Source organism: Podarcis filfolensis (genome assembly GCF_964270895.1).
Source record: "Podarcis filfolensis genome assembly, chromosome: 2".
NCBI lineage: Eukaryota > Metazoa > Chordata > Lepidosauria > Squamata > Lacertidae > Podarcis > Podarcis filfolensis.
Window position 1 is genome coordinate 81,171,929 of NC_139605.1, and position 16,052 is coordinate 81,187,980.

The window sequence follows — 16,052 nt, forward strand, 5'->3', positions numbered from 1 at the left end:
TGCTGTTGTGACCCACCTTAGATCAGGCAACCTGGTAGTGAGTCCCCAATCCACCAGTTGAAGGCCTCTGATCGAAGAGAGAATATAAATCTGTCAGGTATCCAATACTGGCATAAGTAGCTACTGGAGCAAATGATCCAGACCGACATCTAATCCATCATGTCTGGACCCTTTCAGTCATTGCCCATATCAAAGGCAGTGGATGTACACAGTGACAATCCCAACTATTTCTGACAGACTCCTCTGTGGTGCAGTGCAGTGTTTTCCCAAACTCCTTGCCTGAAACCTAAGGTGGTGTACTGCTTAGAGGATAATTTATTACATTTGTATACTGTCCTTTGCCCACATATCTCAGGGCAGTTCACAACCTAAAAATACAATATAAAAGCACAAAATACATGATAAAAACAAGAACAAATAAACCAATAACCCCGCTCACCCCCTCCCACACACAATTTTTAAAGGGGTACAAGATGTCAATCAGCCCAAGGTCTGGTTGAAGAGGAACATTTTTGCTTGGCATCTAAAGGTGTATAATAAAGGCACCAGTTGACCCTCCCAGGGGAACTTCAGACCTGGGCAGGGAGGGAGAGATGCAGGCCCTTCACGCCTCTCCCCAGGCCATGCCTCCTCCTGAGGCTACACCCTTCATTGGCCCTCAGGTGTCTGGTTGGAATGTGGCCTTGAACTGTGCTTCTCGCTTGCCTGGCTTACTCGCAGCTGCTGGGGTTGGATTGCAGCCTCATGGTCTCTGCTCAAATGCATAGGTCATCTTCCGAGGCCCATCTCTAAGTGTTTCAACCTATTTAGGTTAGACTGGTGGCGATCAGAGAAAGGGACTTTTCAGTGGTGGCACCGCATTTATGGAATGTCCTCTCCAGGAAGTCCAGCTGGCACTTTATATCCTGTTAGTACCAAGTACATGGGAACATAGGATTCTACCTTATACCAAGTAGGGCTCTTTGTCCATCTAGCCCAGTAATGTTTACTCTGAGCAGCGGCTCAAGTAGGTGAATCTTTCCTATCACCTGTTATCCTTCACCTGGAGACTAAGGTGGCCTTTTGCATGTGCTTTACCACTAAGTTATGCCTCCTACCCAATTAACTGAACAGTGTCTTACATTGACTCTGGCCTTTTACAATGTTTTACGTCTGTTTTAATTCTGCTGACGTTTCTTCTACCCCCCCCCATGTTATTTAAGTCTTTTAAGTACAGTGGTACCTAAGGTTAAAGATGCTTCAGGTTACAGACTCCGCTAAGCCAGAAATAGTACCTCGGGTTAAGACCTTTGCTTCAGGTTCAGAACAGAAATTGCACAACGGCGGCACGGCGGCAGGCCCAATAGCTAAAGTGGTGTTTCAGGTTAAGAACAGACCTCTGAAATGAATTAAGTTCTTAACCCGAGGTACCACTGTAAATGCATTTTGCCAGGAAAACAAAAATGTGAACTGCCAAATAATTACTTTGGTGCATGCTCATGTAAACACCAGGCCTCCCACCACAGCAGTGTTATTCATGCTACTAAAGCATGTTTCTGCACAATAGGCCTGTTTTACAACCTTGCTGCAGAACAGCCTCTTCCAATTTTATGGCCTCAGAAGCACTCCCAAAATGCAGCTATGTTGGTTGGTTTCTCCCAGTGAGTCACATAGCAGGTTCTCCTTCCCACCCATTGCTTCACATTCCCACCCATCTCCTCCTCCTCCAACCACCATGGCATGAGGAATGAGGCCTATTGTGCCATTCCCAGGTATGAAGCATTGGCCGGCTGGCTGACTGGTTGCCCCAGTGTAGGGCACAGCTTGCTCCTGTCAAAACCAAGGCTCAGCAGCTGAGTCCCAAGAACTGCTGGTAAGAGTGCAAATAGATATGGCTGTCTCCTTGCCACTTTTCTATTTGGTCTTATGAATGTTGACTCAAGTGCCAGTCCAGCTGAGCTTCGTGGGATTTATTCCCGTTATGTGTGCACAGGACTTCAGCCTTCGTTGTTCAGCAGGCTCTGAATTTAGGACTTCATTAACCAAAACAATAATTACGAGGGACTACTGCAACCTCTCCCTTATTGTGTAAGTTCCCTCAAGCAACTAGTTCTCAACAAATGGAAGGTGAAATCATTATCCAACCACCTCTATGTATTGAATCTGGCAGAAGACATATGAACTAAACTATTTCGGACCAGATTGTGAGGTTTCTAAGGACAAAGCAACTCTATGAGCAAAGACAAGTGGGGGGTTAGGAACATTACACACACACACACACACAGAGAGAGAGAGAGAGAGAGAGAGAGAGAGAGAGAGAGAGAGAGCTAGCACGGCATCTGCTAAAAGTGTGCACTGTTGTTTCTTATTGCCATGCATTTCAGCCCTCTCTTATCTTTAATAAACTTTTTCTAAACATACTTTAACTGGATATGAAGCAGTCTGCTGCCAACCGGTAGGATTCTGAGACCAGCTTTGGGTTGCTTTGCCATTGAGGAAGCAAGGTCCCTTTTCCAATGGCTTTTACATGCCCCAAAGTGCTCTGCAATCAGGTAAAGCAGGAAGAGAAGGCCAGGCTATAGCAGGCCCAGAAGAGTCTGCTTGTGTCTCAAGAGGCCATAAGAGAGCTGAGACCCAAAGGGATGAAACAGAAGCAAGCCCAAGCCACCTGGGAAATCAGCTCAGCCAACGTGAACCAAAGGCGGGGGGGGGGGGTGTCCCACATCTCCTTCATGTGCTAAGCAAAAGGCACTTACCTGCTTTGATTACAGAAAATGGGTAGAAAGAATGTCTGTGCTTATAGGAGGAGTGAGAAAGCGACTTTCCTAATTCAACCTATGCTGGGATTGGAATATGTGGAGAACTGATTATAAAGGCTCCAGGGGGAAATGAGGTGGCTTTTCATGAGTGGTAGTGAGGATGGGTTTTCACAGTGCAGGATTCCTCCTCTCTTCCATGTGTGGTGCTCACTGAAATTACGTGAGAAGGTAATGAGAGAGGAAGTGATTTCTGAAGAGGATCTGAGGTGCTGGGCTCTACTCTCCTAGCCTGAAGTGGGAAGAGATCTGAACAGCCAGAAAGTTCAGCTCCAGCACTCAAGCAGAACTGATAAACCAATGTCACCCTGATTAGAATGTGACAAAAACAGAAATCAGAAGGGATTAAGGTATACATGCATATGTACACAGACACACACAAACATAAGATTCCTTACAGTCAGTGGTATGTGAAGGCATTGTGCTGTGGCTGTCCAGTGGTAAGGAACACAGCCCTTCTTTGAACAAAGAAGTAAAAAGAATTAGGCTATTTCCCTGTTGAAGAGTTGCCTGTCCCTGATTCCCCACCCCATGATATATAGGCATTTGAAACTGCAGAAAAGAAAGTTTTCTAATAAGCTCAAAAGATGGGCTTTGTAAGCTACAGGCCTGCAAGTTGAACACATTGATGAGGAGAAGGGAACAGAGATAGGAGTTTTGAACAAAACAATCCCGCAAAGCCCCAGGGCATTTCACAAAGATACAACAGTACACAACACATGTACAAAAATAGCTATAATGATGATTTGGTCAGGTGTAGCTGCGCTTCCGCCCCCGCCCCAATGGATAATTCCTGTGGTCTTATCCATTCAGAAAACAGGGTTGTTCATTTTTTAAAAAGTCACTTTCTACTTTTGCTCTTTGTTGTGTCTTTTCAATTCCTTTGCTCCCTTATTAGGGTGAAAAGTTTCCATTCCTTCCTTGGTTCCAGCTGAAAACAGAACTTCAGCCACCTCCCCCATTCAGTCCATGTTTGGACTCAATGGGGCCAACACATGGGAGGACACCCCTGTCCCCTTTATCATTCTCCTCATCACTGATCCTCCATTTTCTCCCTAATTTCCAAAGGCAACGCCTCATAAAGATTGCTCTCCACCAGCAGGCCACTCCGTTTGAGCACTGGGCACTGGCCAATCTCCAAGGGAAGGGCCTGAAGGGGGTTTCCTCTCAAGTCTAGCGTGGAGAGCGAAGGCAGCCAACTCACACGGTCAGAGAGGCGATGCAGTTTGTTGTGTCCTACTTTGAGAACCCTGAGCTGCTTGCAGAAGAAGATTTCATTTGGCAGTGCCTCTAAGGAGTTGTGAGAAATGGCAAAATGCTGAAGGCTCTGCAGGACTCCCATCCCAGGGGGGATGACCTGGATATTGTTATAGGAAAGGTCCAAAGTGTGCAGCCTAGAACACTGGAATAGTTGGGAAGGGAGGACCTCAATGCGGTTATGGCTGAGGTCAAGCTGCTCTAAGGTCTTGAGCTTGCGGAAGTGTTCAGGAATGCTGGAAATGTGGTTGTGCCAAAGTTTGAGGCACACCAGCTTGCGGCAATGCTGGAAGCTGATGATCTCTGCAATGGACTGCAGCTGGTTATCCTTGAGGTCCAACTGCTGCATGTTCACCAGGCTGAAGACAGCATGGGGGATGCGTTCCAGGTTGCAGTTTATCAGCTCCACTTCTTGCACAGAGAAGAGCTTCTTGAGGTTGTTGAGGGTCACTAGCTTAGTCCCATCGTTGTAGATCCTGAGCTTCTGCAGATGGGCGGCAACATCAGACACGCTAGGTGGCAGTTTTGAGATGTTGCTGTGCAGAGTCAAGGTCTTCAGATTCCTCAGCTCGCGCAGGTTCTCCAGAGTTCCTGCCCGGCCCATCTCGGGACTGAAAAGTCCCGAGATGTGCAGCTCTTCCAAGCCTCTCAAGTTGTAGGTCCATAGTGGTATATCTTTGATGTCATCAAACTTGACAGTCATTACCTTCAGCTGCTCACGGAAGAACATAAGAGAGGTGAAAGAGAGCTTGACGGGAGAGTTGATCAGTGTGAGCTCCTGGAGCTGGGCCAGCTGAGTCACTGAGGGTGGGAATGTCACATCTTTGAGGAGCTCCAGCTTCAGGGACTGCAGCTCATTCAGCTCAAAGGTGGTGTCAGGCAACCCTGGTAGCATGAAGAGATGGAGCTCCAGCCGGCCTTGGGCGTTGGTTTGCAGCTTCTGCCGCAGTTTGTCCACCGTCCACTCATGACTGAGGTTGATCTGCTTGAGTCTGAACTCGCTGACCTCGGAAAGGAAGACAGCAAAGCGCTTGGAGTAGAGGGAATCATACTGGTCAATGAGGTGGAGCATGAAAGCAAAGTCGTTCTTGACGTCAGGAATGTCGCTGATGCCTGTCTCGTTGCGTGCAAATTGAAAGGAGTACTCTTTCAGCGGCCGGTGAAACAGCCAGTAGAGCGTGTAGAGACACGTCATGCCGTATATGCCAAGGAAGCAGATGTAGCAGATGGCCAGTTTGGAGAAGAGGTGGGCTTTGGTGTGGTTGCAGCAGAAATGGTCATAGCCCGTCATATCCTCCATCCTGACAGTGCATGGCACAATGAAGCTGATATTGGAAACCAAGGCTGCATTGTAGGCAATGATGACGAGAAACTTGAAGACTTTGAGAACGGTTTGACGAATATACATGGTGTAAAGGATGTCTCCTTTTTCAACGTGGAGCCGGAACTTCTTCACCTTTTCAAAGAGAGCCTTGGCCTGCTCCCCTTCCTTTTTGTCCAATAGGCTAACCGGGGAGGACTCTGAAACCTTCTTTTCTGACACCGATCCCCCGGGGGGGTTGAGTTCAGCTGTCTCGCTGGGAGCACTGCTTTTCCTCCTCCGGTACCCCTTCTCTAAGAATGCATTTTCCTGGTTATCCCCAGAGACTTCAGAGATGGCTCGAGTAGTCCAGGGCGAGTCAAAGCACTTGCTCAGGATGGAGATAAAATGCTCAATCTTGGAACTGGTCCCAGGAAACTTGAACCAGAACGAGGTGCACGCCATGAAGACGAGGGTGTGGATGACCACGAGGTATGGGAAGTACTTGGCGTACCAATGGAGGGCCGTCTCATAGCACATCTGATTGATGTAGCTGTACTGTTGGAGGTCTAGGTTGTTCTTCAGTCCATTCATTCGCTGGTTGGCAGAGGGTCCTATTGGCTCAGAGACATTGGCTCTCTTTTTCGTGAAATCTTCACAAGATGCACCAGTGAAGGTTGTGCCATCAGGCACATGGTTGGGAAGGCAGATAATCTTATCTTGTGTCACCTGTCACATCAGGTTAGGAAAGAGAAGAGAGGAACATGATATAAAACAGAGGCTGGCGGTAGAACGCAACAGTTTATATAAGGTGGGGATGAACAAGGAAAGCCGTGAAGTGGCTGAATGGACTGTACCTCTTCATATGTTTGAAAAAAAGTCCCTGCAGGTAGAAAACTAGCATAGCAAGGAATGGGCTGGTCTAGAACAGCTCTTTCTGATGCGCTGGTTTCACTTTTAAGGAGTTTTTGTTCTACATTTTTTTAAAAAGCATCCTCCCCCAACTGTAGTCTAAAATGATAAAGTCTAATATCTAATACTGCTTCAAATGTAGTCAAAATTGACCTAATTTAAATGAACTGATAATCTAGTCTTAATACTAAAGGGGCCAAGGGGAAAATCTGTCCCTGTATAAATCTGCTAATAACTCGTCTGCATGCATTTTCTATGCTGTGTCAGCTATAGGGCTGCGTTTTCAATACTGAATACAGAACGAGGGGGTTGTATGAGACATGTCTTATCTTTCCTTCCCAAGGATCTAACCCTTTGTAGGCTTCTTTGGATCTGAGGAGAGTTATGATAAAGCACTGGCAAGAGAAGGTGAAGTCATGGCACAGAGGTCATTCCCAGCCCTTCTATGGTATCTATCACCTAATATCACCTTCATGCCCTTTCTGTAACACGGGATAGAATCTTAAAAGTTGTTGCTCCCATACCTTCTTCTCTGTACTAGGGCTGCATGAATCCAGTATACTCAGTACTCAATCTCTCATCTCTGCCACGTAGGAGAGAAGTCGGTCTTCAACATTTGGAGAACAGAGCCTCCCTGCCTACGTTACTGAGGCTGCACAGTGCTAGGCCTCCACCCCTTACAAGTGGTTGGCTGCAGAGAATCCATCCCCCCAGGCTGTAGAAGTCGACCATTTCTGTGCTGGGGTCGTTTCCACCCTTGCCCAGACTGCCCCCAAACATTTAGAGCCTCTTCTCCCACGGGCAGTGGAACATCACCCCAAGATTCCAGTGATTCCAAGATTCCAATTCTCCTTCCTTGGAGGTTTTCAAGCAGACGTTGGATGGCCATCTTTCATGCATGCTCTAGCTGAGACGCCTGCATTGCGAGGGTCCTTTCTAACTCTACAATTCTCTGATTCTATGACACCATGGCAACATCTAGGCACTGCGTGGGCACCCCCCATACTCACTCACCTGCAAAGTGCAGCCAAAAACTCCTATCATCAGCATGGCTATGGTGATGTACTCGGCCAACACATCCCACCATGGCTTCAGAACCTTGAAAGCAGGCTGCTGGTCTGTGAACTGCTTGAATTCGGCCACCGGGATCATACTGCCTGCCAAAAGACAGTGAAGGATTAGAACAGTCACCTCTCACTTTTAGCAATGCTCATGGGCTGGCTGCAGGGCCTATAATCTCTCCCTGTTCTTGCACAACCTAGGTGTCCTTTGTCCAACATACATACACCACTGGGACAATACTATGTACATGAAGAGGGAGCTGCCTTCTAGATTGGTGCCTGCCCTAAAACACTTTAATAGCCAGTGTTTACACCAGAAAACACAGCCAAATTAGGCAGATTCTGGCATCTACTGCAGTAATAATAATAATAATAATAATAATAATAATAATAATAATAATTTATACCCCGCCCTCCCCAGCCAAGGCTGGGCTCAGGGTGGCTAACAAGCAATACTAAAAACAAGCTGAATGAATACAACTTAAAAACAAAATTAAAATACAACATTAAAATATTGAAACATTCAAATATTAAAGTGTAGCCTCATCGCAGGAAGAGAAAGGAAAATAAAAAAGGAAGAGGGGGAGGGAATCAAATTCGCTCCAAGCCAAAGGCCAGGCAGAACAACTCTGTCGTACAGGCCCTGCGGAAAGAAATCAGATCCTGCAGGGCCCTGTCTCATGAGGCAGAGCGTTCCACCAGGCCGGAGCCAGTGTTGAAAAGGCCCTGGCTCTGGTTGAAGCTAATTAACTTCCTTAGGGCCCGGGACCACTAGGGTGTTGCTATTTACGGACCTTGAGGCTCTCCGTGGGGCATACCGGGAGAGGCGGTCCCGTAGGTACGAGGGTCCTAGGCCGTGAAGGGCTTTAATGGTCAAAACCAGCACCTTAAATCTGACCCTGTACTCCACCGGGAGCCAGTGCAGCTGGAAAAGCACTGGGTGAATGTGCTCCCATGGCAAAGAACCATAAGAATCCCTTGCAGTGCTTTGACATGCTACTTCCTCTTTCATGGGCCAGCAACCACATCTCGCAGTGAGGCAGCTTATCGCAAAGACCAAGAAAACCCATTCTTTTTACCGGTATATGGCTGCCACACCCAGCACCGAAGCAGGGCAAGTCAGGGCTATCCGGTCAGCAACATTGCTGCAGAGGGGACTCACCCAAGGATTCAAGAAACTGCCATTCCTCGCTTGTGTTTGCTAACATATTTAAATACACAGGGGAAACAGAAAAATACAGATCGCAACCTAACAGTCCCCCAAAGTGATGATGCTTATAGATTTTATTGTGGTAGTTTGAAATACAAGCCTATGTGGAAGCAAATTTTTATTTTTAGGACAGGTATTTTTTTGTAGGGTCTGGTATTGAGAGTTGAACAAGACAGGTATATTCATAGTTTGGATGGTCTTGGGGATGGAAGGACCAGACTCAGGGCCACATCCATCTGCCTGGTATATGATGCCACTGAGAATATAATGCCTGATAAATGTCACACTGGAATAACGGGATCAGTGTTACCTATTCAGATGATCCCACTATGCTACCAACTATGCTGCCTTCTATGCAAGATTCTCAGAGATCTAAATGCACAGCCATGTCTTCTTAATCGAGGAGGGCAAGACCTACTCACTCACCCAAATAGAGTACTCATGGTGAAGATGGATCTGGCTTCCAACACCACCAGGAGAAAATCTAATCTTTGAATGGACTGGTGTAGGTATGGCAATCTCCTTGCTATAGCTTATGCAAAGTTCCTTCGTCTCCTCTCTTTTGGTTTAAGGATGGGATGGCAGAGTCTGAGTCAGGAGTTACATGTGTATCTGTCCTCTGGATGACACCTTCTGCAGAAACCCTGAAAGAGCAACCTTCACAGCTACATTCCTGCCCAGCACCTAGACTCTGGCACTATAGAACAGAGCAGTCTCTGAGATTCTGGTTGCTATAGTAGTGCTCTCGCTACACTGGCCTGGCCAAAGATGTTGGAGGAGCAGCATGGAACATGCCAAGGAGAACCAAGGACATGGAAGTGCTAATCCTGCCTCTAAAGTCTAGTGCTGCCTCAGCCCCACCAAAATCCAGAAGGAAGATACCCTTTAGCAGTATGATCAGAGGGTGCCACCGATCTGTTTTCATCTCCCTTTCTGTTTATCTAATGACCCCCAACATTGACTTCTCTTCTCTTGGTAGGCATATAGGATCTGGTTCTGATGGTCCTTGATTGCTCTGTGCTAGTCATTCTATCGAAGAGGAACATAAACGGAAACTGCATGGGAAAAATTCAGAACAGCAGAGGGCAGCATGGCAGCAGACTGAGCATCCATGGAATCTGGTGGTCCCTGAAGGGCTTCATCAGTTTCACCACACATTAACTGTGTGTAGATGGTTGTGGCTTCTCAGTACAATTGCAGGTTCCCAACAATGTGCAAACAGTGAAATGTGTATATACGAAAGGTCAGCATGAAGTTTAGGTGTTGGTTAATGGGGGGCGGGGGAACCATGCAGGGAAAACATACTGTGCTTAGTACGGTACAGAGGTTTTCTATATTATTTTTTTCATAACAATAATAATTAATTGTGTTGTGAATCACCTTTCCTCCAACAGAGCCCAGAGTGATGCACAACAAAGGATAAACAACAGAATTACATCAATGATGAAACATTGCACAACGGTACATTGATACATATGCCTCAGGTGTTTGATTTATCACCATCTATGTCTCATCTTCATCAAGCAGGATTCATCCAACTTGACTGATGAAGTTATAGTTCCAAAGTAAATAACACTTTAGAAAAAGTGTGAAAAATACGCTTCTCTCTAGACTCACCCCATACCAACATTTCCTTAATCTAATTCAGACTCCCAAAGCTATGTGGTTTAAGAGATGTCAAATTGGACCAGGATAGATTGACCACTGTCATCCATGTACTGGTAACCCTCTCTGCCCCCGCCCCCCCCGGGATTGCTGCAATACAGTCTCTGTAGAGCTCGACTGTTCACTGGGACTAAGACTATTGCCATCATGTTATGCTACTGCAGAAAGAATTGCACTGGCTGCTGATTAGTTACCAAGCTAAATTCAAACTGTTGGTTTGGGTATACAGGTTGAGACTAGGATACCTAAATGATACTCTCACCTCTTGTATACCCAGCTGGTCATTGCACTCTGAAAGGGATGGGCTGTTCCATATGATACAGGAATCTGGCTTTTAGCATGGAGGCACCTACTCTTTGGAATTCCCTCCCATTACACATCACACTGGAAGGACAGATCGTGAAGCTGAGGCTCCAATACTTTGGCCACCTCATGAGAAGAGAAGACTCCCTGGAAAAGACCCTGATGTTGGGAAAGATGGAGGGCACAAGGAGAAGGGGACGACAGAGGACGAGATGGTTGGATAGTGTCTTCGAAGCTACAAACATGAGTCTGACTAAACTGCGGGAGGCAGTGGAAGACAGAAGTGCCTGGCGTGCTCTGGTCCATGGGGTCACGAAGAGTCGGACACGACTAAACGAATAAACAACACACATCAGGCAGGCACTGTCTCTATAGTATTTGCAGCATCCATTGCAGACCTTCCTTTTATTAACAAGCCTTTTAAGTGGAGATCTTTTGTATTAGATGTGAAATCATTTTTCTTGTTTTTCTTGTTGATTTTTTTTTTTACTGTGAAATCACTTATCAAGAGATTTTATAGGAAACAATAAATGGAAATGAATAAATAAATAAATGTAGTAGACTCGCTTTGACTCTACAGAGTCAGCCAAATGGTTTAACTGAGACAGGCCTGGCAGCAACTGGCAAAAGAGTCCTCCAGATCAAAGTCAATTTTGATGGTGGAAGGGCACTTCCACAAAGAGACTATTGAAAGTGAGAAAAGGTGTTGGTTTCCATTATCCTTCCCAGCCTTCCAAGAGTTGTAGAACTTGTTTTCTCACCGCTACTAACCTGTTACAAAAGATCACTGGGTGCTATTTACTAAGACGCTACTCACATGCAAGTACAATGATTAACAAGAGGGGTGTTGTTATTCATTGCACCAGGGGAGACCCCAAAATCACCCCAAGGAAAGGGCAACCAGGATGACCAAGTGGCTTGGAGCAACTTCCACATGAGAAAAGCTTACATCATTTGAAACTTTTTAGTTTCAAAAAAAGTCAAGTAAGCAGGGGACGTGCTAGATAGAATTAGGCATGGAGTCGAGAAAATAAAAAGAAGTTATTCCTCCCTCTCACATATACTAGAACCCAGAGACATTCAATGAAGCTGAATGTCAGAAGATTCAAAGCAAAGGAAAGCCCTTCTTCACACAGTACGTAGCTAAACTGTGAAATTTGCTCCCACAAGATTGAGGGTTGGCCACCAACTTAGATAGGCAAATTTGTGAAGGTTCTGCCTCCTCTGTTGGAGTCAACATGCCTCTGCATACTTGTTTGTGGGAAACACAGGCAGGGAAGTTCTCTTGCAGGATTCCCATGGGCATCTGGTTGGCCAATGTGATGCTGGGCAAGATGAATCTTTGGCCAGAACCAATATCCCTCCATGGTAGATCATTGGTGCTGTTCCCCAACTTCAATTTGTCTCCTGTTGCTAAGAGCTGGCTCATGCCCTTTCTTAGCTTCTTCCATAAGAACATGTCTGAACAGCTGAAACAGACACTGTCTGCATAAGGTTCTGGTTTCTATGAGCACCAAACCAGCCGGGTAATTATCTCTGAAGGTTACCATTCAGAGGAAGCAGCCAAGGGAAAAAGAAGGGGGAGGGGGTGAACAGAGGGCAAATCCAGCAATTTGAATAATCAAGCTTTTAATGGGACTTGTAAAATGTTCTGAAAGTAATGGAACTTATATAAAAGTTAATGTTATGAGTAGTAATTTTCCATAGAAAGATCTCTGGGAACAGAAATAGCTCCAGGGCATCCTAGCTACCAGCTCTTCTGCTCCTGTCTCTGCCCAGTTTAAAGAAAATAAGTTTTTTTAAAACAACAACAATATGCTTTGGTTCCCAAACTACCTGCCTTCCATGCTAATCTTAGATGGCGTATACCTTCCAAAAAAGAAAGAAAGAGTGGAGCACCCAGGAATTCTGCCTTCCAAATCATTTCCCACACCTGCTAATCCCTCTGCCTCCTCCTGCTCCTTTCACATGCCACCTTTCATCCTCTCTCCACTAAAATACATCCCATTATTTATTTCATTTCACCTTTTTCTAAAAAAAGAATGTAGCCCCTTGGCGTAAAGCGGGGGTGGGGAACCTCATGCCTGCAGGCCAAATGCAACCCTTTCTATATAGCCCTTGGGACTCTATCCAGACCACACTTCTCACTATCCCTTCTTCACAGGAACTGCCTCTCCCCATATTAAACCATCCCGGACTCTGTGTTCATCATCTGAGGCCCTTCTTCGTGCACCTCATCCACATGAGGTCCAGAGGGTGGCAACACGAGAGCGGGCCTTTTCTGCAGTGGCTCCCTGTTTGTGGAATACTCTCCCCAGGGAGGATCACCTGGGCCTTCATTACATATTTTTAGACGCCAGGAGAAAACAATACTCTTGAGCCAGGCCTTTGGCTGATTAATATCCTATAGCCTTTGAAATGTATCCGTGGGAAGGGGGTTGTTTTGGTTTAAATTTTTTTACTATGTATTATGTTGTATTATATTATGTGAACCTGTCAGGGAACTGCCATCAGTGCTGGAGGGAGAGAGCAAAAGCCAGAGGGATTCCAGAGAGCGTCCAGGGATCGGGATAAGCAGCCCATCTTCTGGGGAAGAGAATCAGCGTAGCACCAGTGGAGAAGGGGGGCAGATGGGGGAAGCGGCGAGGCGGTCCCATGACTCCTTGCCTGGGACCAGCGGGGAGAGTATGGGTCCTCCGTTGCCCACGCCCTCCTTGCACAGAAGGCTTTCGCGCAGAGAGAGTAGGAGGAGACTAGGCGTCAAAGAGCTTCTTTGCTGGAAGAAGTTTAAGAAACGCCCACTGACGGATTCTGCCAGCGATTGAGTCAGCCACAGGTGAGTGGCTGTCCGGACAGAAAAGGTTCACTTTGGCAACCCAGCCAGGTGTTTGCACCCAGCTGGGGGGATAAGCACCGGCTTACGCACGAGCAACCCCTAGAACCATTACAGAACCACTCTGAGATCTTTTGATGAAGGGAGGTATACAAATTTAATAAAGAAATAAATCACACTTTGAGGGGTTTTGCCTGGCTGGAATGTGTCCTTGAACTCTGATAATGCCTCCTGCCTGTGTGGATAAAAGGAAGGAATGGAGGGAGGGAGGGAGGAAGGAAGGAAGGAAGGAAGGAAGGAAGGGTCTGCAGGTGCCTAGAGAGCGAGAGTAAATCAAGATGCATTATAATTAGAGAGATTCTGTGCCAGACTGACTGTCCTTATCCCCCTACTTCCAGTCCAGACTAAATACTTTCTAAATTACAGTCACTCCAGCGGCTGTGTGTCTACGTATTATCTTCGTCAAAGTGGAAACAAAACAGGAGGTATATCAAGCTGTGGTTTCATTGTCTCAAGCTGCAGACATGCCATACATTTAAAGCACACCCACCCAGAGAATCCTAGGAACTGTATAATAGTTTGCTAAGGGTGCTAGGAAATGTTGGTCTGTGTAAGCTACATTTCCCATGATTCTTTTTTGTAGGGGTGTGTGTGCTTTAAATGTACGGTGTGTAAATGTGTATGCAGCCTTTGAATACACAACTGTGTGTGAATAAGCAGCTCCCAAGCTCTGTCAAATAAGCCGAAGAGTCTCCCAGAAAAAGGCAGGTAACACTAAAAGGAATCAGGGAGCAGGAACTGCTAGCCAACTCCCCCCTGCAATTATTTATCTTTCCTATCAACTAGTTTTCCTTGCTGTTCTCCCCACCCATTCCTTGGAAAAAACAGCATGTAAGTAGAGACAAAGCAATGAGTACCTGCTTTAGAACGCTAGAAAGTTCAAGACTATTTTTCACCCAAGGAGCATAATATTTATTCGGGGTTGGTGGTACCTAGTTCTCCCCTTATTCCCCTCACCCCTGCAGTTTTGAGAGACACAGAGAGAGAGCGCTCCTGTATTTAAAGATATTGGAAAACTCTAGCAGTTACTTTAAGCCGTGGTAGTTCTAAAAGTTCCCCACCACAGGCAGCCCATTTGCAATGGTTACATTTGGGTAGAGATGCACCATAGCATATTTAAAGCACATGGCTTCCCCTGAATAATCCTGCAGACTGTTGTTTACCTCTTACAAGCTACAGTTCCCAAGAAGCTGTGTGCTTTAAAAGTATGGGGCCAAAACAGTGGATACAATTAAAGAAGCATAGAATTGTCATCTAGTTCAACACAACTGGATCACACTAAAAGTCCATCTGGTCCAGCGTCCTGTTCTCACAGCCCATGGGAAGCCCACCAACAGGCGCTGGTCTCAATGCCCACCCAACCCCCTCACCCTTGCTCAATCCCTTGCCTTCAGCGATGGCTACCACCATCCACCCAGGCTCACCAAGCCCATTTCCAGCGCCAGGGCTCCTCCCTGGGGGCTGTGATGCAATATTAAGGAAGGAAGGCACCCTTGTGCATGCGCAGGGGGCCATTCCAGCCGGACCAAATGGAGTTTTTAGGGGGAAGAGCTTCCTTAACTCGGAAGCTACAAAATGAACAAGTTGAGGGGATCTCTTCATCCAACGTTCCTTCATTTTCGAGGAGTAGATCCCGCTAGCGCCCCCCTCCACACTTTCCCATTCCATCGGACAAAGGGGAGACCCCACCGCCTGTTAATCTTGCCCCCACAGTTTACCCGAGGGCAAAACGCGCGCTCACAGGGTAGCCATATATGCACCGCATCTCCAGGCACCGTCGGTGCGCGCGCCAGGCTCCCGTTGCTGTCGGGGGTCTAGGCTCGGGCATCACCTCGTCGGGACCTCATCCACATTCTGGGAACGGGCCGGGCCGAGGTAAGGCTACATGCTCGCTTTCTCGCCGCCAAGGTGTGTGTGGGGGGGAGCAATACCTCTAGCGGCAAAGCCAGGGTGGGCCGCCCGCCGTAAGCGCGCTGCCTAGGAAGTTCCACGAGGAGCCATGTGAGACTCCTTCCAGGTAAACACGCCGGCTCTGGCCGGATCTATAGTCCCCCTCCGCGGCCACACTTTCGAGGAAGTGAATGGGACACGCTTCGGTCCCTTTATGGGTCGATCCCGCCTCTCCCTAAAACCGACGTCCCAGCCTGCGTAAAGACGCGCACACTCACCGACGGTTCCCCGCAGCCGCTTGCCTGGAGTTTGTAGGCTCTCGCTGGCTGCCCCGGCCGCCCGGAAGCACCTGAGCCGGCTTCCTTGTGGCCACCTGCGCTAGGAGGCAGCGGCCCTTGCTGGCTTCTCCGGCGCCGGCGGCGGTGTCGGCCGGTACAAGTGGCGCCCTCCTTCCGTGCCGGGCCCGTCCCTCCCCAGGCGCCCGGCGCTCCCGCCTCCCTGCCCATTCCCTTGAGCTGGCTTGGCGAAGGGAGGGAACCTCGCGCAGGGCGCCGCCGCCCAGCCAAGCACCGAGCGAGAGGAATCCGCCCCGACGGCCCACGCGAAGCGAGGAAGAGCAGCCCGAGACGGGCCCAGGCCGGGAACCACCCACTGGAGGGTTGCCATTTCCAACTCCTCTCACGCTGCCTTGGAACCTCCCTCAAGGATCGCTGGACGTCTGAAGCAGATTCGGGGTGGGGGCGGGCGGTGTTGGGACCTGGTGGAT

At 47.6% G+C, this 16,052-nt stretch overlaps 1 protein-coding gene and 1 long non-coding RNA gene across 6 annotated transcripts; one reads left to right on the forward strand and one right to left on the reverse strand.

The window, feature by feature from the left end:
* Positions 1–3,515: 3,515 nt before the first annotated feature.
* On the reverse strand, positions 3,516–15,803 carry LOC310754481 (volume-regulated anion channel subunit LRRC8E-like). 5 transcript variants are annotated; one of them, XM_083596442.1, is made up of 3 exons: positions 15,565–15,803; positions 7,279–7,421; positions 3,516–6,081 (listed from the first exon to the last, which is right to left on the reverse strand). In XM_083596442.1, exons 2-3 carry the CDS (start codon positions 7,414–7,416, stop codon positions 3,829–3,831), a joined length of 2,391 nt encoding a protein of 796 aa, XP_083452568.1. In that variant the 5' UTR covers positions 7,417–7,421; positions 15,565–15,803; the 3' UTR covers positions 3,516–3,828. The 5 variants fall into 5 exon arrangements, with proteins under 5 accessions (XP_083452568.1, XP_083452571.1, XP_083452570.1 ...); XM_083596445.1 differs by having other exon boundaries at positions 7,279–7,417; positions 15,565–15,730; XM_083596444.1 differs by lacking the exon at positions 15,565–15,803 and adding an exon at positions 15,328–15,474.
* Positions 9,275–10,007, forward strand: LOC310754515. Its single transcript, XR_014543853.1, has 2 exons — positions 9,275–9,778; positions 9,930–10,007. It is a non-coding gene; the product is annotated as an uncharacterized lncRNA (long non-coding RNA).
* Positions 15,804–16,052: the final 249 nt, after the last annotated feature.